Source organism: Mesocricetus auratus, unplaced genomic scaffold (genome assembly GCF_017639785.1).
Source record: "Mesocricetus auratus isolate SY011 unplaced genomic scaffold, BCM_Maur_2.0 Super-Scaffold_100008, whole genome shotgun sequence".
NCBI classification, from domain to species: domain Eukaryota; kingdom Metazoa; phylum Chordata; class Mammalia; order Rodentia; family Cricetidae; genus Mesocricetus; species Mesocricetus auratus.
In genome coordinates this window covers 69,595,223-69,617,963 of record NW_024429192.1, presented here as the reverse complement: position 1 = coordinate 69,617,963, position 22,741 = coordinate 69,595,223, and the positions used below count along the sequence as shown (strand labels likewise).

General features: G+C 45.6%; 1 protein-coding gene and 1 long non-coding RNA gene across 5 annotated transcripts in view; one reads left to right on the top strand and one right to left on the bottom strand.

The window, feature by feature from the left end:
- The window catches only part of Abcc5 (ATP binding cassette subfamily C member 5), an 81,176-nt gene extending 63,533 nt beyond the window's left edge, over positions 1–17,643 (bottom strand). For 3 of the 4 annotated variants that reach the window (XM_005071653.4, XM_021228136.2, XM_013114472.3), the window contains exons 1-2: positions 17,490–17,643; positions 13,179–13,357 (exon numbers count right to left, since the gene is read on the bottom strand). In XM_005071653.4, the coding sequence (XP_005071710.1) occupies positions 13,179–13,307 (129 nt within the window). In that variant the 5' untranslated portion in view covers positions 13,308–13,357; positions 17,490–17,643. Of the gene's footprint in view, positions 1–13,178; positions 13,358–17,089; positions 17,216–17,489 lie in introns of those variants that run through there. The other variant, XM_013114470.3, reaches the window with a different exon arrangement.
- Positions 17,644–17,701: 58 nt separating this feature from the next.
- LOC121142001 lies at positions 17,702–22,232 on the top strand. Its single transcript, XR_005879011.1, has 4 exons — positions 17,702–18,010; positions 18,222–18,363; positions 21,478–21,633; positions 21,744–22,232. It is a non-coding gene; the product is annotated as an uncharacterized LOC121142001 (long non-coding RNA).
- Positions 22,233–22,741: the final 509 nt, after the last annotated feature.

Here is a 22,741-nt window from a genome sequence, read left to right as displayed (position 1 = left end):
TAGAATTTGAGCCCTCTTGGTTCTAGGACAAGGGAACAGATATGTTTCTTGACAAAAAACAAGGTCAGCTAGTTGCTACTCGGCCTCTCTGAGCTAGCAGGTTCTCACCCCAGCCTTTGACTTCTGAGTCTTATTGATAACAGACAGACTTAATTTAAACCAACATAATGATGGCCATGGCAGAGGTGGGGCCATGGACAAGACAGACACCCTGCCAGGCCGTGGCCTGAGTGGCTCTGGGGCAGCAGACAATAATTAAAATATCAGTAGATTTATGCACTAAAGTGACCAGCATCACCTGACACATCTGTTCTCATTTATTCCTTGTAGAAGCTCCAATTTCCTAGATTCCTTTTTCTGAGCAGTGAAAACTCACTGTCACATGTATTCCCCAGCAATCATAAGACAATGACAAATAGCAGATCCCCCAATCAAGACCAAGTGGTATAGAACCTAGCACACCATGCCTCACAAAAAGCAGTCTCTAATTATATGTGCCACCACTTTGCCAAAAGATACAGAGGCAACTCAAATATTAGAATTGAAAATGTTCTGTGCATAGGAATAACTTGGAAGCCTGTGCAGATCAAACCTAACAGCTTTAATTCATAGACTAATTATCTATCCTCAGACATCAGAAAATTACACAGTTCTGGGAAACACACTTCCTCTTGTCAACGACAAGGTAGACTGGATGTCGAGAAAATAATAGCGCAAAATGGCAAATGAGTCAACAGTTCACTGGCATGAAGTCTTCATAACAATTTAGCAGTTAGAGTTTAAAAATCGAGGAACAATGGAAAGAGGAGTGCTGACACACGTGTGCCTCTTCTTTCAAGCTACATACAACCACAGGGAAGAAAAAACACAAAGAAAGATATTCCTAGACTCCCCGTACGCCCGGGACTCTGCACAGGAGGTATTCGAAGTCACAGGCAGCAGCCTTACTCACACAGACATGGCTGCAGGAGACAAAGGACATTAGAATAGCACTTCACAGGTACACTGAATATCTGTCACATGGACTGCATGTTGCCATAAAGCAAACCTAAACATTATTAAAGACTGGCATCATACAGCATGTGCAGTCTTTCTTATTGACCAATTACTAATTAATTCTGTCTGCCAAATCAGTTTCCCCCACCTCCCCATCCATTCCTCTTCCCTTCTCTTCAGGAAAGAGGCCTCCCAGGTATATCAGCTTGCTCAACCTGCTTTCTTTTTCTTTTTTTTTTTATTTGACTTTTTTTAAGGAATTGATTTTTTTTATTTAAATTAGAAACAAGGTTGTTTCACATGTCAATCCCAGGTCCCTCTCCCTCTCCCTCCCCTCCTCCCATACCATTCCACCAACCCCTCCTCCCCCAATCCCCAGGGAGGGTGAGGCCCTCCATGGGGGGTGTCCATAGTCTGTCATTTCATCCAGGGCAGGACCTAGGCCCTCCCCCAAGAGTCCAGGCTGAGAGAGCATCCCTCATTGTGGGATAAGCACCCAAAGTCCATTTGTGTGCCAGGGATAAATACTGATCTACTACCCAAGGCTCCATAGATTGCCTAGCTTCCTCACTGACACCCACATTTGGGGGTCTGGATCAGTCCCATGCTAGATTCCCAGCCATCAGTCTAGGGTTCAAGAGCTCCCTCTTGTTCAGGTCAGCTGTTTCTGTGGGTTAAACAAGCCCAGTCTTAATCCCTATGCTCATCAACCCTCTTATAGCATCCAGGACCACTGCCCAGGCATGACACTGCCCACAATGATATGAACCTTTCCACATCAACCATTAATCAAGAAAATGTCCCTCAGAGTGGCCCACAGACCTGCCCACAAGGAAATTTACTCAGCTGAGGTTCCCACTTCCCAAATGATGCTAGTTTATGTCAAGTTCACATAAAACTGGCCAGCAAGACTAACCCCCATCAACTTGGCATGCACATCACTGTCAAACCACAACTGCCAAGAACTATTAAAAAAAAGAAAAGAAAAACCCATAACTGCTTTTTCCTTGCTGTCCCTAAGATGTCGTATTAATGTCAATATCATAATATAAAACATATTCCAGCCAGGCGTTGGTGGCGCACGCCTTTAATCCCAGCACTCGGGAGGCAGAGGCAGGTGGATCTCTGTGAGTTCAAGACCAGCCTGGTCTACCGAGCGAGTTCCAGGACAGGCTCCAAAACAATACAGAGAAACCCTGTCTCGAAAAAAAAAAAAAAAAAACATATTCCAAACTTTAAAGGTCCCACAATCTTTACAAATTCAAGCACTCCAGAAGTTCAAGGTGTCATAACTGAGCTCCAGTAAAGTCAAAAGTAAGTTACATACTTTCTTATTTCAAAAGGGAAGAACCAGGCACAGTCAGTCACAGCACATCAAAGCAGAACCCGGTCCAGCAGTGTGATGCTCAGGCCAGACTTCTGGGACTGGTGATCTTCCGGGCTCCACTCCACAGCTGCTGCTGTGCGTGGTGGTCATCCCACAGTACCTTCACCAATGACCTCTCTGGCAGAAAATTAAGTAGCAACTTAAACTGGACGGAAGATAGCTTCCCCTTACCGCTAAAAGTCAAAAACTTACCAAAGGTAAGACAGATGGGTTTACATATAAAAGGAAAAGTTTAATAAATTAAAATTAGCACTAAAGGAAGGAAGGACTAACTAAAGAGGGAAGTAGATAACTAGTATAATATCTAAATTATTAGACTTTTTCTGAAAAGTACTTTCTAATCTACTCATTCAGTAGTGTTCTTAAGTTAGGGCCTATGATGTACAAATAGCATTCTAGAGATAGGGATATAAGGGAGTAGAAACAGACACGCTGTCATCATCAAGGAACATAAACTGAATTGCAAGTCACAACTACCTGCCTTAATAAAAACAGAGAGAAATCCAATACAGGAACAGGGGAGATACAAACAAGAGTACACTGTGAGAACACGTAACTACTCTCTGCCATTGGAAGAACACTGAAAAGAGTTAACATCTTCTGGATGCCATGTCTCCAGTTTCACTGTGTAGAGGAACATTTCCAAACATATTCTCTCCCAAAACCAGGTTTCTCTGCGTAATAGCTGTAGTGCTGGCCTTGAACCCACAGATCCACCTGCCTCTGCCTCCAGAGTGCTGAATTAAAGGTACAGCCACCACACCTAGCCAGGAAAAAAAAAACATTTAAACCCAGCAGCCTAAAGGACTGGATGCAAGAATAATGGCTAAGCAGCAACATTGTCACAGCAGCTCAGAGCTGTCAGAGGCAACCCCAGCCTCAATGAACAAATGCTCATGCAATTTAAAGTTCTTGCCATCTTTAAAACAAAGGTAACACTTTAATATATTTTACTTAGCACAACATAAAAGGTATGACATTTTTTAAGATACAATCACTACAAACATTCTTGAGATTTTTTTAAATGAAGTATTTGGCTTTGGTGGTTAAAATTTCTATGTTAATCATGGGCCATAGCTCAGTTTAGACTGGAAATGTTTCAAATGTTCAAGAGCACAAGTGGCCATTGGTTATTATACTGGACAATGCAAACAGTTTCCACCGAGGGTGTTCTGGTGGTGGTGGTTTGGGCTCTTTCCTTCTTTCTTTCTTCCTTCCCTTTCTCCCTTTCTTCCTTCCTTCCTTTCTTTCGGCTAGAAGATATTTGAAGAACTATGTAGCTGTCACCAGTACAAGCTGCTGCTAGCTGTACTGGGCAGAGGCCAGGGACTGGATGGACATCTTACACTGCACAGGGCAGTCCCACAATAAAACTCCTCATGCCACAATGTTGATGGCACTGAGGTAACCACGGACTGTTAAACAGCTAGCAAAGTACACCGTACACACTAATCTACGGGAAAGTGTTTCACGAGGTCATAGGTTTTTTTATGTTATGATGCTTTAAATCCTTTTCCGAAGTAATTTTTTATTTTGTTTTGTTTTTGTTTGTTTCTTGGCTTTTCAAGACAGGGTTTCTTTTTGTAGCCCTAGCTGTCCTGGAACTTTCTGTGTAGACCAGACTGGCCTTGACTATACTATGTAGCCAGGTATTGACCTTGAACTTCTGATCCTCCCGTGTCCACCTGCAGTGCTGGGGTTGCACGCATGAGCACCACACCTGGGTTTACGCAGTGCTGAGAGTGGAACCCGGGCCTCACACATACATAAGCAGTCTAGCAACTGGACACATCTTCAGCTGCCAGAAGTAAGTTTTTAAAGCTTTTCCTGGGTGAGATGAGGAATACAAAGGTGCCAAAGGGTCTCAGTGGCCAGATGCCTAACCACATGGACAGGCACTGAAGCAGGGACTTTCTCAAGTGGGAGGTGCCAAAGGTGGGCAAGGAGACGCTGCTGCTGGTTGTCTCTGCTTTGCAACCCTGTGACTTGAGAGTACTCCTCACCGTATGAGGTGATGATGAAGAGGAATAGAGACACTGTAGAGATAAAAATAAGAGTTAAAGTCTGGACCCTGACAAAATGCAGCCAAAAGTCAGAGAGCTGCACTCATGTGCGTGGCTGGAAAAGAACAAGAAGCGGGCAACCCACCCACCGCAGACAGAGCGGCTGACACAAAAGACTTCTCCCCCCGGTGGGCATTGATGCCATCCTAGATTTGTAATAATTCACGAACCTATCCCATGCACAACACAGCTTATCTGGGCTGCCCATTTGCCAACAGAGCAGCAATGCGCTCGCCCTGCAATGATCAGGGACCAGAAATCGGTCCCCCTTAGAACAAAACAACACTTTCCTGACAAGCATGCCCAGCTGGGAAAATGAAACCATGTCAGCTCACATTCCCATGCCCACCTATCGGTGCAAGTCATAAGTAAGGGCAAATACATAAAGCCAAAGGATGAACATGGTATTGGCATGGGAAACTACGTATCTTTCTGCAGGCTATAATCTAGTATTACCCCAGGATGAGGAAGAATTTAAGTTGTTGTATAAGCTTGAGTGGAAGCAATTCAAAGTTTCTATCACACTGGGAGGTCTGAGTTTAAATTTATTAATACTATGATTAAGTTTCAAGTGATTCAACTGGCAATGAGTCACAGAATGAGGAACTACTTGGAGCTCAATGCTTAAGGCAGTGGTTCTCAACCCCTTACCACAGTTCCTCATGTTGTCCTGACCCCCAACCAAATAATTTTTTTGCTACTTCATAACTAATTTTGCTACTGTTACAAGTTGTAATATAAATATCATATATGCAAGATATCTGGTACCGCTACCCACAGGTTGATAACTACTGACATAAGAGCTGAGAGCTGCCTTTATTCCAAGAGATCTGGAGTTCCCAGGGCAGCTCCCCCAGGAGGCTTTAGAACCCCACCAATGCCTGCATTCCACTTGCAGACACTGGTTGGTACACTGACATTACTACTTACTTTACCACTCTCCTCTCCTTCCTTTTCTAGCCGGGCGCTGGTGGCACATGCCTTTAATCCTAGCACTTGGGAGGCAGAGGCAGGTGGATCTCTGTGAGTTTGAGGCCAGCCTGGTCTACAAAGCGAGTTCCAGGACAGCCTCCAAAGTCACAGAGAAACCCTGTCTCAAAAAATAAACAACAACAAAAAGCCCAGAAACCTACAGTAAGCTCCTTCTACCAGTTTTCCTTTCCTGTGAGAATCAGTGAGCTGTGGTTGTGGACAGCCAACCCCCAAGCAGCTCCCTTACCACCAGCAGCACTGTGGCCACCTGCACTGGGGAGCCTGAGGCCAGCACTGAGACGGATATCTGATGCAAGGCCAGCTACTGTGTCATTGATTCCCAGCAAGCCTGGGAGACCCATGACCCTTACTGACCTTACAGAAGGAGAGGAGGTGGAGGCAGAAAGTGTACTTATGGGGACCAACCAGAGACAAACAATATACTAATATTTATCCTGCTGTCCTTCCTCAACTGAGCTGACTCGCAGGCAGTGTTCTCCACTCTGAGTGTCCCGACATTCAACATGGGGACTGGAGAGAACCTAGGAGAAAGATGGGGGGCAGGAGATACGAGAAAGGACGCCAAGACAGAATTCTGATCAAGGCTACAGAACTTTATTCTTTCCAAGGTATATTTAAGGGGCTTGGAGGAGAAAGTGAGGAGGGGCAGCTTCAAAGAAGCTGTCAGGGCAAAAGCTCAGTGGGAGAGGCAGCCCTCTGTGTTGCCTAATCCGTAGGGCATAAGGTCAGGGGTAGAACCTCCTGTGTTGCTAGGTAACCTGACCGTAGGTCTTTACTTTATCTTTCAATCTTTCCCTATTGTCCAAGCCAATCTCCTGGCAGACTTGGGGGCTTTCTGTTGAGCTAATCTTTAACAGATAATTAAGCTGCAGGCTGTTTCTGGACTTTAGCAGAGGTAGCAGGGTAGTCCAAAGTCATGTACTCTCTATGAGGATTGAGTCACATCTTTTCTATGAGTACCTGAGGCAACCATAGCTGGCTGATGGCCAGAGGCCCCTCACATCTCCTCTCTCCCTTTCTGGTTAAACAGAAATTAGGTGCAGCCAGAGTGTAAGTTACCCGAAAACCACGAGGATGATGGAGCCTGTTTTGGGAATCGATCCGACAGGCTTTTACCTTACCCATTTTTGGATCACTTTGCCAGCGGTCAAAGCTCCTGACCTAGGGGGTGAAAGCCTCAGAAAGTAGCCCGTCATCGGTCAGCCATCAATAGGGGTGGTTATTTATTTTGTGGGTAAAAGGGCCTTCCAAGGTCCCTGGCTGGGGCTGCATGGAGCCCATGAGCAGATTATGTGCCCTGGGGGAGTTTGTCATCTGAGAACTCAAAAGCAGGAACAAAATCACATGCACATGTCTTGCAGAGACTGCTCTGTGTTTCCAATGATGTGGGCAGACCAGCACCCAAGGGTTCTCACCACTAAGACCTGATGCACACCAAGTTGTGGCAGGGAACTGCACTCTGCTCCACCAGCTATTCAGGGTTTTGTTTTTGGTTTTGTTTTTTTTCTATTTAAAATGTAGTCTCTTCCCTAAAAACTGAAATTATCAACATTAGTATCATTTAAAGCCTGAAAACCTCTGTCATTAGGCTGACTAACCCGTGTGCAAGCTTATATCACCAACAAGGTACATGTAGTTGGGAAATCATAGTTTTGACTGGAGGTAATCAAGAAGGCTCTAGATGATAAGTGTACTTCTAAAGACACTGACTAGTTATACAGTCATTATAATGTACATACAAAAGTAAGCTGAATAAACCTACAGTTTTACTGCTTAAGTTAAGGCTAAGTAGAATTTTAAAAAGTATTTCTTAAATATTTTATGCCAAAAATGTTAAGAAACTTAGGAAAATGGCAAACTTAAAGGTTCCTGAAGTTTGACAGATCTACTAAAGGAAAGGCTTTACTAAGTCAGCCATTTGCAGCTCCTCTCCTCGACAGAGGAGAAGCCCAGCAGAGGCACTGCACACCCTGTCCGTCAACTGGACAGGACCAAACGTTAGCATCATGGGTTCCAACGTTTCCTGTAAAAACCACGTATTTTTCATACTGGATGTTAGCCAAGAGGCCCCAAAGTGATCAAAATCACTCCCTCTCTTCTTCCAAATTTCCTTTCTTCCATTTTAAACTTTGCCAATCTCAGGCAGTTCCCAGCCCTCGCTTCCAGAGTACCCTCAACCCCTCCTATGTCCTTCTTCCTCACCTGTGTCTGGAAGCAGGTCCCAGCTCCTCCCACATGATCTCCCTATATTCATTCCCTCTCTGCCTAGGGTTTTTCTACATTATTTCAAGATTGATCCAAAATGAAAATATAGTTTTGAAAATCTCTTCTCAGCTGGGCATGAGGCAGATCTCAGGAGGCAACAATCAGTGAGTTCCAGGACAGCCAGGGATACATACAGGGACCCTGTCTCAAAATAAAACAAACAAAAACAAAATCTCTTCTCAACTGGGTGTGTTGGCCACATATCTGAAATCCTAGCAATAAGGAGGCAGGAGGATCGGGAGTTTAAGACCACCTCAGCTATATAGCGAGTTCAAGGCTGACCTTGGCTACATGAGACGCTCTCTCTCAAAAAAAAAAAAGAAAGAAAAAAGAAAACAAAAGTGAATACTCAGAGGCAAGGAAGTATCACACACTTCTAATTCCATTATTTAGGAGGCTCAGACAGGAAGATCAAAAGTTGGATGCCAGTTGGGGCAATATGATACTGTCACTCCTAGATGGACAGATAAGATATCAAGGCCTGGTAGTATTATACCCAAATTCTGAACCCCAAAATCACCAAGAGACCCATCCCAATGCAATAGCAAAGAGTCTTTTATTGTTGTTTAATAAGCTAACTGCATTAACTCACCCTTTGTTTATCGACGTGGCTGGCGTAAGAAGGACCTGGAGAAACTGCAAGGTGTGGAACTTACTGGGCAGTGTAAGGGGAGTGTCTAGGGTCTGCAATAGTCTCAGGATTGGTGTGCTTCCGGAGTCAACTGGTTGTTATGGCCTGTAGGCCCTCCCAGGGCGGTTGCTATGCTCTGCACATCATTGTAGGGCCACTTTTTCCGTAAAGCACATGCAGAGTCCCGCCAGCTAGCTTCCGATTGGTTCCTTGCTACAAGGAGGGTGTCTGACCTTCTAGTGACTAGGGCAGGCCCAGCAAGGTCAGACATGTGCTGAGTCAGAGGCCTACAGGTCTTTTCTGCAACCTTCATGGCTGCTAAAACAGGGGGCTGGGTGAGGGTCTGGCCCCTTCATTACCTGGGAGGTAAATTCTAGGTCTGCCTGAACCACAGAGCAAGCAGAGGCTGAAGAAACAGCTCATTGGTAGTACTTACCTAGCATGCAAGAAACTTTAGTGTCAAGCCTCAATACTAGGGTCAAAACAAAATAAAACCTTAAAATCTCTTTTTTAGTTTAACGTCAATAGCCATTACAAAAATGCAAATGAAAACCACAATGAGGTATCAGAAGTATCTATCAGATTGACTAAAATGTAAATGACAACAACCTCCAATATAGGTAAGAACAAACAGAAAAAATTGGATGACTGCTTGTAGGTAGTGACATAGCCACTCTGGGAAAGAACAAAGCAACTTGTGTGAATGCCCACAGATGAAATCACCTATGCCTGAGGGTGTGAAAGCCAGGGGTCAACTTTAGGTCTTGCTGTAAGGACTCAGGCATTATGCTGGCCTGCCCCTGTCACCAGGCAGAATGCACTCAAGCAGCACTCTGGTCAGCCCAGGTTCCATGAGTGCATAGTCTGCACACAGGTGCAAAGGACCCTTTAAAAGACAGAACCGCCAGGCCCCCCACCCTCCCTCCCGCCCTCCCGCCCTCCCTCCCTCCCTCCCTCCCTCCCTCCCTCCCTCCCTCCCTCCCTCCCTCCCTCCCTCCCTCTCTCCCTCCCTCCCTCCCTCCCTCTCTCTCTCTCTCTCTCTCTCTCTCTCTCTCTCTCTCTCTCTCTCTCTCTCTCGTGTTCCAGCACCAGGTAACTTAAGCAAAAGAACAACACTTGCCCTCTAATCTGTCTATTTTATTCATTTTTTACATGCAATTACAGAAAAATAACACCAAAACAAAAAATCCCTTACATGCTTTTCTTGGTTCCCCCAGGATCAACATCTTGCATAACTTTAGTCCAACATCACAGCAGGATTGACATTTCATCTCCCCAACTCAAACTGCTAAACTTTTCATAAAACCAGTGGACTGGATCTTTGTCAATCCTGTAGTGGTCATTATTATTATTATTATTTTTTGCACATAAATTCAGTTATCCTCAAAATTGGTGATTTTTAAAATTTCTTTAATTTCCAATGGTTTTCTTATGCAGAAATGTCCCCATCTTACCCCTCCATATACCCCACTCTACAGATAACTAACCTAAGGGCAAATTATTTATTGAGCTCTGACCATACCAGGAACCGCACTCATCTTACTTAATCCTACCATACAAAGGTACAATGACACAGGCAGATTACTCAAAATCCAATGTACCCAGCCCTTTTTCTAGACCTCCAGACCTGTGTCTCTGCTGCCTAACCACCCCCATCATCTTTCAAGGCTCTGCTCCAATGTACCCTTAAAATTATTATAGATTTAACTACTAGACTATTAATGTCCTGACAAGTACTAGACATACATTCAATAAATGTTTCATTAACACAGATCTAGATCAACAGTGTTCAATGTGTGGGTCATGAACCCTTGGGCAAACTCTGTCTCCAAACATATTTGTATTATGGTTCATAACAGTAGCAAAATTACAGGTATGAGGTAGCAACAAAAACAATTTTATAGTTGGGGCCACCACAACATGAGGAACAGTATTAAGGGGTGGCAGCATTAAGAAGTTGGAAAGTCACTGTGCTAGATAATAAAAACACACAGTTTATAAAACTGGTATCGAGAAAGACTGAATACTGAATGATAAGGCATTCAATACCACAGTAGAGTCAAAGGAGACCCATTAGCAAGAAAAAAACTGAAGAGTAAGCAACAACTTTCATTCACTGAACAACCAAGGCCACTCCAGACTAATGAGACACCAGTGTCAGCTGCAAAGCCCACAGGAGCAAGTACTCACATGCAAGGACCTGACAATGTTCACACTACAAAGACCTACCCAATGCTCACACAGCAAACACCTGACAATGTTCACACTACAAAGACCTACCCAATGCTCACACAGCAAACACCTGACAATGTTCACACTACAAAGACCTACCCAATGTTCCCACAGCAAACACCTGACAATGTTCACACTACAAAGACCTACCCAATGCTCCCACAGCAAACACCTGACAATGTTCACACTACAAAGACCTACCCAATGTTCCCACAGCAAACACCTGACAATGTTCACACTACAAAGACCTACCCAATGCTCCCACAGCAAACACCTGACAATGTTCACACTACAAAGACCTAACCAATGCTCACACAGCAAACACCTGACAATGTTCACCTGACAGTACGCACATGACCAAGACCTGACAGTGCTCACATGACCAAGACCTGACAGTGCTCACATGACCAAGACCTGACAGTGCTCACATGACCAAGACCTGACAGTGCTCACATGACCAAGACCTGACAGTGCTCACATGCAAAGGCCTGACAAGTGTGCACATGGCAGACCTCATAAGTGTGTATATAATAAAGACCTCATAAGTGTGCATATAATAAAGACCTCATAAGTGTGCACATGGCAGACCTCACAAGTGCTCACATGGCAGACCTCATAAGTGTGCACATGGCAGACCTCATAAGTGTGCACATAATAAAGACCTCATAAGTGTGCACATGCAGACCTCATAAGTGTGCACATGCAGACCTCATAAGTTTGCATAAGGCAAAGGCATAACAAGCATTTAGATGACAAAGACCTGAATAGAAACTAACCTTTCTAAATCTAGACACTCTTCCATACTTCTAGCTTCTTCTGCAAGTCCAAAAAAGATATAATGCTTTTTTTACTGGGACACACACACACACACACACACACACACACACACAACTAGCTGATTATCCTACAGCTATCTAGAATAACTATTCCAACCACTCTGAAATCTAATCAAATATCTCCAAGTGATTCTTTTTTTTTTTTTTTTTTTTTTTTGGTTTTTCGAGACAGGGTTTCTCTGTGGCTTTGGAGGCTGTCCTGGAACTAGCTCTTGTAGACCAGGCTGGCCTCGAACTCACAGAGATCCACCTGCCTCTGCCTCCCAAGTGCTGGGATTAAAGGCATGCGCCACCAACGCCCAGCTCTCCAAGTGATTCTTTTGTCTGCTTTGTTGAGACAAGGTGCACCTGATAGTTTTATGTCAACTTACAAGCTAAAGTCATCTGAGAAGAGGGAACTTCAATTGAGAAAATGCCACCATAAGAGTCAGCTGCAGCCGGGCGGTGGTGGCGCACGCCCTTAATCCCAGCACTCGGGAGGCAGAGGCAGGCGGATCTCTGTGAGTTCGAGGCCAGGCTGGACTGACAGCCTCCAAAACAACACAGAGAAACCCTGTCTCGTAAAAACCAAAAAAAAAAAAAAAAAAAAAAAAAAAAAAGCCAGATGCAGGGCATTGTTTAATTAGTGATCAATGGGGAAGGGCCGAGCCTATTGTGGGTGGTGCCATCCCTGGGCTGGTGGTCCTGGGTTCTATAAGAAAGCGGGCTGAGCAAGCCATGTGGAGCCAGACGGTAAGCAGCTCCCATCCATGGCCTCTGCAGCAGCTCTTCCCTCCAGGTTCCTGTCCTCTTTGATGATGAACAGTCACAACAGAGCAGAAAGCCTGTCCTCTCCACCTTGCCTTGGTCATGGTGTTTCATCACAGCAACCCTAACCCTAACTAGAACACAGGATCTCTCCATGTATCCCTGGCTAGCCTGACACTTGCTACGTAGACCAGGGTAGTCTCAGACTTATGAGATCCACCTGCTTCTACCTCTGCGTCCTGGGAATAAAGGCATTCAACACCATGCCTAGCAAAATAATCCCTCTGTTAAGCACAAAAAACAAAGAGAGGAGAAAAAATGAAGCACATGAAAGAAGCCGAATGGTTCGTGTTCCCACTGTCCTCTGGCTTTCCCCCATTCCCCACCCTACCTTTTTGTCTTTTTTCTTTTTTCAGTAATGGGTGCTGAACCCAGCCAGGGTTTTATTCGTGCCAGGCAAGCACTCCACCATTTAGCTACATTGGCACTCCTCTTTTTAATCAAGGGATTTTCAACAGGCAATGAGAAGGAAGGAAGACAGGCATGGAGGCACTTCCTTTAACCTCAGCAACTTGCGAGACAAAGCAGGAGGCTCTCTGCAGATGTTCTATACAGAGAATTTCAGGCTAACCAGGCTACACAGTGTGACCCTGTCCATCTGTCTCACACACCTGCACACACACATATGCACACATGCACATATTTGCACGCGAGCGCGCGCGCGCACACACACACACACACACAGTAATGCTAAGAAAGAAACAAACAGATGAGCGGCACAAGACAACTTCTCATTCCATTAACTGAACCAGCTCTTTCTTGTGGTGCTGGGACTGAAGCCAGGCCCTAGTGCTAACTACCCTCTACCACTGAGCCAAACTCCAGGGCTAAGGAACCATAAATCCTCAATATTGACTTAAAACCCATGCAGAAAAATAAAATTATAAAATACGTATCGCATGAAACAAGGAGACATGGTGTAGCCCAATAAGCAGTGAGGAAGGGAGTCAGGGGCAGGAGGCACTAACCGGCCGTGATCTCTGGAACTGGGCTTCCTCACGGTCTCTGTGTGGTCCAGGAGCACTGCTTCTCTCCCTGACACTCCTGAACCCAGGACTCGGGATGATGTACTCCTTTCCCATGTCAATGTCCTTCATCTTCACCAAGTGGGGACCAGAGCTCAGACTCTTCTTTCACTTCACAGTTTCTGAAATTAAAAGCAGACACGTCCCAACAATGCTGAGGCATATGCCAAGGTGCGTCACCACAGGAAGAAGGGGCAAAAGCATTGGCACTTTCTTACCACTATACCCATACAAATATTTCAAATAATACCTTGCTTTTTAAAGGGAAAGGGTTAGTACTCTAGTGTCAAGAAAAATTACCTAGCCAAGCATAGTAGTGCACACCTTTAGGCACTCAGGAGGAAAAGGTAAGAGGATCTCTGTGAATTCAAGGCCAGCCAGGACTACAGAGAGTTCCAGGACAGCCAGGGCAACACAGAGAAACCCTGTCTTAAAACAACAAAAAAAAAAAAAAGGAGAAAAATAATAAGGTGAAAATATACCTTCTCCCAACTCCTAGGAAAAAAAATAAACTAAAAAAACACCAAGCCTACCAGTAAATGAGAATCTGAGAAATGGGGCATTGAGATGACATGGAAAGTGTTTTGAAAGCCTTCAGACTTCCTGCATGCATTATAAACTCCAGGACCTCTCTCCTACCAAATGTGACTAGATGCAATTTACAAACCTTACCCTACCAATGGTAAATCCCATTTCTGCATTTTTATATTTACCTAATCGATTGACAGATGTTATTTTAAAGCTCCAAGAAGTTACACAGCTAAAATAAAACAACACAATAACAACTTTAAACACAAATTCCCAGGTCTCTGGGAGTTTGAGGTCAGCCTGGCACAGAGTGAGTTCTAGGACAGCTAGGCTACACAGAGCTCCTGACTCGAAAAACCAAACTGTAACCAATAAAAAACAATAACAATAAATTAAATTTAAATGTGCATGGTGGTGCACACTTTGAATCCCAGCATTCAGGAAACAGAGGCAGGTAGATCTCTGAGTTCCAGGATAGCCTGGTCTGCAAAGTAAATTCCAGGATAGCTGGGACTACATGGTAAAATCCTGTCTCCAAAAACAAAATACATATATATACATATACACTTGCAAACATACATACACACACACACACACACACACACACGATTTAACTTTTTTTTCTTTTTGTTTTCGTTTTGGTTTTTCAAGACAGGGTTTCTCTTTTTGAGACAGGTCAGCTTAGGCTATCCTGGAACTTGCTTTGTAGACCAGGCTGGCCTCAAACTCACAGCGATCTGTCTGCCTCCTCTGCCTCTGCCTCTGCCTCCCTGAGTGCTGGGATTAAAGGTGTACACCACCACCACTACCACTACCACCACCACCACCACTACCACCACCACCACCACTACCCGGTTTACATTTTACCTTTTCTCTTCCTAAAACCCAGCTCTACAGCTCTATAGCACTGCCTGCCTGGCTAACTCTAGTCAACACTCTGTATCAACTCCGGTCACTTAAGAAAAGAGTTTGAATTTATTTTATTTACTATGTGTATGTGTGGGAGAGGGAGAACCTGGCCACTTTTTAAAAACTAAACACAGACATGTCCCTCTAAAAGGGTCCTGTGTCGTCGTTCTCAGAAGGTCACAGATTCCTGGACACAAGATATGAAAACACCACAGATAACTGAAGTATGACTGTGCTACACTGCAGTCCATAAACCAACTATGATGGTCACTAAGGCCTGTGTTCTTTGCAGCACAAAACTTTGACAACTGTAATTCATTTGTTTTTGACACAGGGCCTCAAGTAGCCCAGGCTGGCCTCAAACTCTGTTTTTGAAGGATGACCTTGTACGTCTGGTCTTCCTGCCTCTACATCCTGAGGGCTGGGATTATAAAATTGTACTCCTGTGCCAGGCTTTATGATGCTGGGACCACACACAGACCCTGCACTCTGCCTGCAAAGCTACATCCCAAGCCCCTGTTACTCGTTTTTAAATCATCAGAAGAAAAATATTTATTAATTCTTGAAATAGCAAAATTAAAACCCCTTAAATCTCCAGAGAGGGCTGGACTTTTTGCTTTAGAATTCTGGTTCAAGTGCCCCAAATTGATACAGAAAAGGTGTTTATTTAAAAATAGCATCTATAACGAGCAGTGGTGATTCACACCTTTAATTCTAGCACTTGGGAGGCAGAGGCAGGCAGATCTCTGTGAGTTCAAGGCCAGCCTGGTCTACAGACTGAGTTCAGAACAGTCAGGGCTACACAGAGAAACCCTGTCTTGGAGTAGAGGGGGACAGCACCTAGTCAAATGATTACATACACTATAAACAAAACCAGCTTACTAAGCAAAAACAGTGCCTGTGTCACAGAGGCCTCAGCAAGGCTAAACTAAAAACAGACCTGGCATCTGCCACTGGCCCCACTGTCATCTGGAAGAGGAAGATTAGTGACACTTTAAAAACAGGTAAGAGGTTAGGGGAGCTTGAGGAGGAGCCCAAGGGATCACAATACCAAACACACCAAGAACAGGAAAGGTGTCTCCGGTATGTAAAACCTACAGGAGGCAGATTTTTTTCAATCATGGATTATGAAGCAGAACCTGTAGAATGTACACAAAGACTGTGGTAGCAATGACCCTGTTATGCCAGAGACAACTGCTTTCTGAGTGGTTGGTGAGATGAGATAGAGGCGGTGGTGACCTATCCTGACTCCCTATCCTTCCGGATAAAGCTAGTTTCTATAATGAAGGATATGGGGGAACAGTACCCCACTACCTTGAACACTCCCATTGTTTTACTTTAAACAAAACAAACAAGCAAACAAAAAAGCAATGCTCTGAGCATATGCAAACACCTGAGTAGCCATAAAGTTGGTTTCCTCACAGTGAACATACAGAACCATAGTCTGTGTGTCTGACAAGCACCAGGCAGGTGGAGGGGGGGGCTGGTGGAAGGTGATTGGTAGGTTTGGAAAAGAAACAAGGCCTGGATAGGGAGCAAGCAAATACGGACGGATTACTACACTAGATGGGTCTCTCCTGACCAACACACTTTCACTTCCTTATTTTCTGAACTTTTCCCTTGCAGTTGACCGGAAGTCTTTAAAAAAAGTAATGCTAACTTGGGCTCAGTGATAAAAGGAATGTACGCCGGAGGTTCTATTCAGTCTCCAGCAATGCCAAAAGCAAAACCACGTATCAGAGGACTAGGAAAACCGGTATGTTTAGGTCTAAGCCAGCAAAGGGATAAAAGAGAATACAGGAAGTAAGGACTCAGTGCCCACCCCACCCCGACTCAAAACTGACAGGGACGGGGGCCACCTGATCAGCCTTTGCTTAAAAACTCTTTCCAGGGATAAAGGGGTAGCCATTGGCCCTGCGTAAGGATGCGACGATGCTGCAGGGGGGGAGGGGCGTTGCGTAGGACTAGAGAACTGGAACTAGCCAGGCTGGTGTTTCCAAGTGGTGTTATCACAACATCGGTCAGTAGGTTTCCAGTAGCTGCAGAAGCAGGGAAGCTGAAGGGGGCCCACTTACCACGCCCCCCTGAACCCACCTGTGCCTCCAAGCTCCCTCACCTTTCACTTACTCCGAAGACCCCAGAAAAACCTATCCATTTCTCCCTTCAGAACTCAAACTTCCCCAATCATCCCTGGCCCATCTGCATCGAGACTTCCACATCTGTGCGAAAACACATGACCCAGGTGTGATAAACACAGACGCACTGGCAGCTCTGCGTGCCAGCAGCCAAAAGGGCACCGATGACAGGGAACCTGGGCTCCCATCCCGGCTCTGCCGCGGATTCGCTGTGCGTGCTGATGTCACGTACATCCATACACCAGTTCGGGAGGGGGAAAAAAAGCGAAGATAATGACTTACGTAGTAGGTTCTTGCCGTCGGGCCTCCAGTCCCGGGGATGTTGGGGCTTCTCTCGGGCAGCCCCGCCACCCCGGCCCTAGGGCGTTCCCACCCCAGCCCGGGCCCAGTGAGCACACGACCCACCCAGAGCGGGCGCAGCTCCCCCTGGTGGCCGTGCTGAGAGTAGAGCCGACCGCGACCGCTCATCAAACCTCCCCTCCTGCCTTCTAACTCCGGGGTCCCGGCACAGACCGCGAGGACACCACCCAAGCCGGGGACCACAAGATACCAGCGCTACACTGGCCCCGCTTCTCCCGCTCAAGGCTTCCCACCGCCCACCACGCTCCGCGCGGGAAGCCCACGGGAGTGAGCCCGTGACAGCCGAGGTCACTGCGTAGGAAAGGCAAGAGGCATCACCTACCTGCATCCCAGCCTCCCCCAAGGCAGAGCGGACTGCACGGGTTTGCTCGCGAACATCGGACCCGGAGCCAAACAAGCCTTTAAAGCAACATCGTCCCCCCGGCACACACACACAGACACCGCGCAAGCGCGCTGCACAAAGCTTGCGCAAAACAGAAGGGAATCGTAGTCCCTCCTTCGGCAGCCCAGGGCGCAGCACACCGCAAAGGACTACGTTTCCCAGAAGTAACACCGGTGCCCGGGATGGGGTGCAGGCTGTTCACCGTCCCCGCGCGCATCCCGTGCTGCCCTCATCCCTCCCCAGCCTCTGAAACCCGGTCTGGAATCTTCTCTGAAGTCTTGAGTACCGGGGGGTGCTGGGCAGGCAGGTCGAGATGGCTGGGGGCATTGTATCCCTGGGCAGCCCGAGATTCAAAAATGCAGCCAAATAGAGGCGGTCGTTCCACGTGCCGGAAAACATCGTGAAGGTCATTGTAGCCCCAACTATTAGTCGTGGTGTCACTCATCATTTCACATTTGCTGGTGCGTGAGTCCACTACATTCTGCATGGATAGTATCTTTCGATCTTTTCTCTTACCGTTCCATCACAGCTGCCTGGCTTCTAAGTAATAAAATACCAGGATCACAATTTCCAAAGTGACAAGGGATATGCTAACTAATCGATTTGTTTTATACATGAAACTGAGGCCCCGGACGCATTCGTCATTTTATTTTTCTTTTTTGTCTATTTCAGTGTCGTATCTAAGGATTACTGTGTTGAGTGCTTCCCTACCATTAAAGTACCTGCGACTTGTTTATGGTTATCTATTTAAGAGACTCCAAAAGTCCGGGAGGTGATGGCTCATGCCTTTAATCCCAGCACTCGGGAGGCAGAGGTAGGTGGATCTCTGTGAGTTCAAGGCTAGCCTGGTCTACAAGAGTGAGTTACAGGACAGCCAAGGCTACACAAAGAAACCTATTCTTGAAAAACCAAAAATAGGCTAATGAGATTGTCCATCTTCACACAACTCCCTACTTAACTTGTGTGAACACTAACATCATAAAGCTGGAGTAATTGACAGAGTGTATACATGGCACACAGAATTACTAGCCCAGAAGCTGGGGAGATGGCTCCGTGGTAAGAGTATTTGCAGGTGAAGCCTGTGGATGTCAGTTCAAATCCTCCGTACCTATGGAAAAAGCCGCATGTGGCTGAGCATTCACTAAAACGCCGGGACTATGTGGAGCAGAGACAAGATGGCTTGGACTTGCTGGCTGCAGGCCAGCTACACACTCAGTGAGAGAGCCTGGTTTAAGAGAACAAGACAGAGTACCCAAGCTGCCCTCCAATTTCCAGGTGTGGATGGGTGCTCACATTTGCACATACACACCACCACTCAAATATACACAAATAGAATTATAGCCCAGAAAGGACAGGATATAGTGGCGAAGTCTGTCATTCTACCACTAAGGGGGTGAAGGCAAGAGAACTGTGATTTTGAACCAACCTGGACCACACAAAAGTAAAAAGGCAGGAGGGGCATTGTAGGGCAGGCCTTTAATCCCAGCACTGAGACGGCAGAGGCAAGTGGATCTCTGTGAATCTCGGGGTTGCCAGAATTATATGATGAGACACAGGAAAAGAAGGGGGTGGGACCTCTAGGTAATAGACTTCTACTTAAATACAAATTTGATGTGTGATAAAATTCAATAAGTTAGCAAGGAAATGAAACAGGTAAATAATACTGGGGCAATTGATTATTCATTTTTAAAGAAAACTAAGCAATGCCAGGTTTCAGACAGATCAAATATCTAAATGTGAAGACAACTTTAAATTAGTTGTAAATTTTAAAACTTTTTGGAGAAAACATGAAATGCCTTATGAACTTGAGAATAGGGGAGAACCTCTTAAACAAAGGGGGAGATAGAGATGGGCATTGCATGTGGATACTAAGTATCCCCTAAGGCTGGTGATGCTAGACAGTGTTCAAAGATCATGACTCCATGACTCACCAATGGTTTAATATCAAGTGTACCATTATAACTCATTTTACACAGTGCTGAGGCCTGAACCTAGATCCAGTACCTTCACAGAAAATGCAAAGCTCCTAAAATGTCCCTGAACTACTTCAAATATACTAGTTATCCTTACTCTTAAAAACCATGGATGAAGAAGCAGGCATGGTGATGAACACCTTTAATCTGAGCACATGGGAGGCAGAGGTAGGTGAATCTCTATGAATTCAAGTTCAGCGTCATCTACATAGTGAGTAGCAAGTTCCAGGCCATCCAGGGTTACCTACTGAAAATAAAATGAAATAAAAACTTAAAAAAACATGGGGACTATGGAGATTGTCCAGTCCATAAAACACTTGAGAACCTGAGTTCAGATCCCCAGTACTATCAAAATCTGGGCCTGTTTGAGCTGGAGAGACGGCTCAGCTGTTAGAGCACTGGCTGCTCTTCCAGAGGAAAAGGCACCCACATGGCAGCTCCGTTTTCCAGGGATCTGATGCTTCTGACATTCGCGATCACTGCCTTCATGTGTGGTGCACAGACATGCACACAGGCAAAACATCCAAACACATCACATAAAAATAAATAACTTCAAAAAAGAAAGACAGTATCTGCTCCCTCCAAGACAGAGTGAGAACTAGCCAAGCAGGACTTGGAAGACAGGCAGATGAGGAGAAATCACAAAGCCTAATTGATGTATTAAACCACTCTACAACTCTGCGGTGAACAAAAGACGACCATTGAAAAGGTGGCCCCAGGGGCAGGCAAGATGGCTCAGGGGGTAAGGCACCTGCCAAATAAGCGGAGGATCTGAATTAACTATCTCTGCTCTATGTACAAGTGAGAGCCAACTCCATAAAGCTGACTTCCACTGGCCTGGTATGCACACCCATACACACGTAGACATAAAGTGATAATGAAGTATGGTCTGGGGAGATGCTCTGCCTTCTCTTCCAAAGGAACTAAGTTCGATTCCCAGAACCAACAGGGCCCCTCAGAGTTGTCTTTAACTGCAGTCCTGGGGGTCTGGCAGCCTCTTCCGGCCAGTGTAGTATTGAGTCTTTCTCAGGGTGAGCCTTTAAACATAGAAACCATGTTTGACATATTTCAGGTGACAAAAACAGTTAGTCAGAAGCAGAACCAACAGGGTTAAAAAGCAAGGTTAACACATTTGAATACTTGCCCAGGACTATAGACATTGATGGATTAGGTCTTGGTTTTAAAGTTACCTATGTAGCCTTCTGATTACTAACCCTGTATTGAAGTTTTGAGTTAACCTTTTTGTTGCAAATATTACAGATTTTTTAACCATGTCTAATAAATTTACAAACCAATAATTTTTTTGGTTGCTCTGCTCTGACCCCAGACATAGAGACTTTAGAAGTAAGTTTGGGTCTGGAAAATTGTGGATCATAACTCAGTTTCAGAGCCAGTTTTTTAATAAAACAGAACAGTACAAAACAATATTATCCATGCTTTCCAGATTGATCTGGCTGTTAGTTTTGGAGGTGCCATTGCCACCCAGTAAGATCAGAGTGCAAGTCAATACACTGGGACCATCTCCAGCTGCCAAGCATGCTTGTCAGGAAGTTAGCTATTGCCACATGTCACTGGTATTCCTCAAAACTAGGGCTCAGGGTGTTGCTTGCTGCTCAAGGTTAATGTGTGAGTTAGTTCTGTCAGCTTGGCACAATTTAGAGTCCCCTGGGAAGGAAGTGCCACTTGAGGAACAGTCCTTTAGAAAGGACTGTGTTGGCCTGAGGGCAGGCCTGTGGAGGATCATCTTCATTGCTGATTAATACAGAAAGACACACCGTGAACGTGGACAGAACCAAACCAGAGGCTGGGCCCTGAGCTGAATACAGGTAAAGAAAGCTAGTTGAGAAGGCAGGCAGCGACTGATACTTTAGGTTTCCGCGCCCTGCCTCAACTTGCCAGAAATAGTGGACTGTGCCCTGGAACTGTGAGCCACTTAAGCCCTTTTGTTTCCTAAGTTGCTTCCAGGAAGGGTGTTTTATCACAGCAACAAAAATGAAAGTGTACTGGCGTCCTCAAGAGTCCCCAGAGGAGGAGCGCTAAAGGGAGGAAGTGGAAAGAGGCTGATTCCACGGAGGCTGCTCCTCTACGTAACCTGCACCCGCTGCTTCAAGGTGGGGACCCTCTTCCTAGGACCCCAACATTACTGAGGGCTTCTTTTAGCAACGTCTCCAATCCCCGTGACTCTGACTTCCTCTCCTTCCCCACGCTCTTTCCTTTGCAGATTATAATCCACCCTGAGCATAAACTAGTGTTAAGGAAAAGGAAATTCTTCATCATGTGCTCTCAGGACGCATTGAGAGTTCAGACGCCAGCAGGCAAGACTAACGCCATTTTAGACGGGACACCATCTTGAGAAGCTGCTGACTGGACCCTGAACCCAGTTCCCGGGGACAAAAAAAAAAAAAAAACAGCTCAAGGTCGCTCCAGGACCCCCACATCCTGCTGAATCAGCCTGACACTGAGGAAACAGACATCTTATCATGGTCATCAGATATCCCAATAGATTACCAGACGCTCTAACAGAAATTACTTAACCCCAGGGCTAATCGACCCAGGAAGCATCCCTACCCTGAATGCCAAGGCTTGCAGTTTTCCCTTTATAAGCTCACTCCCCTGAAGGCTACTCGCACCTGCTGAGCATTGGAGTGCTGCTGGGCACCCAAACTCAAGTTCATTTTTAAAAATAAACTCCTGTGTGTTTGCATCGGTACTCAGCTCTGTGGTGGTCATGTTCCGGGGTCCCCCATCCTAGGCATCAGTGCTCCCCAAGATGCTAAGGTAGAAGAGCCGGGGTGGGGGTAGGGTTCCTGCCACAGAAGATGGAACCTTCCCAGATAGTCCAGAGTATTTTTCTCTTACATCATAGAAAAGGCAACAAAGGATACTACAAGACACATAAAAGTAGACTCTGCCAGGACAAGTGCCTGTGTGTGAGCACCAGGTGTGCATATACCAAATATGCCCTAAATTTGAAAAATTGAGTTGCTCCCCTAAGGTCCCGTATATCCCTACCCAGTTACTTCCCTTCTCAGTAATTCATTACTACCTGTATCTTATTAATACTCTAAAGAGAAGAAACATGGTTTGGTTGCAAAAGTTGTCACTGACATCACCAAGACAGTTCAGGGACATTCTGTGCAGCTGGAGAGGACCTTCCAGCACCCACTTGAAAGCTCACAATCATCTATATATCCAGTCTCAGGGGGGTCAGACATCCTC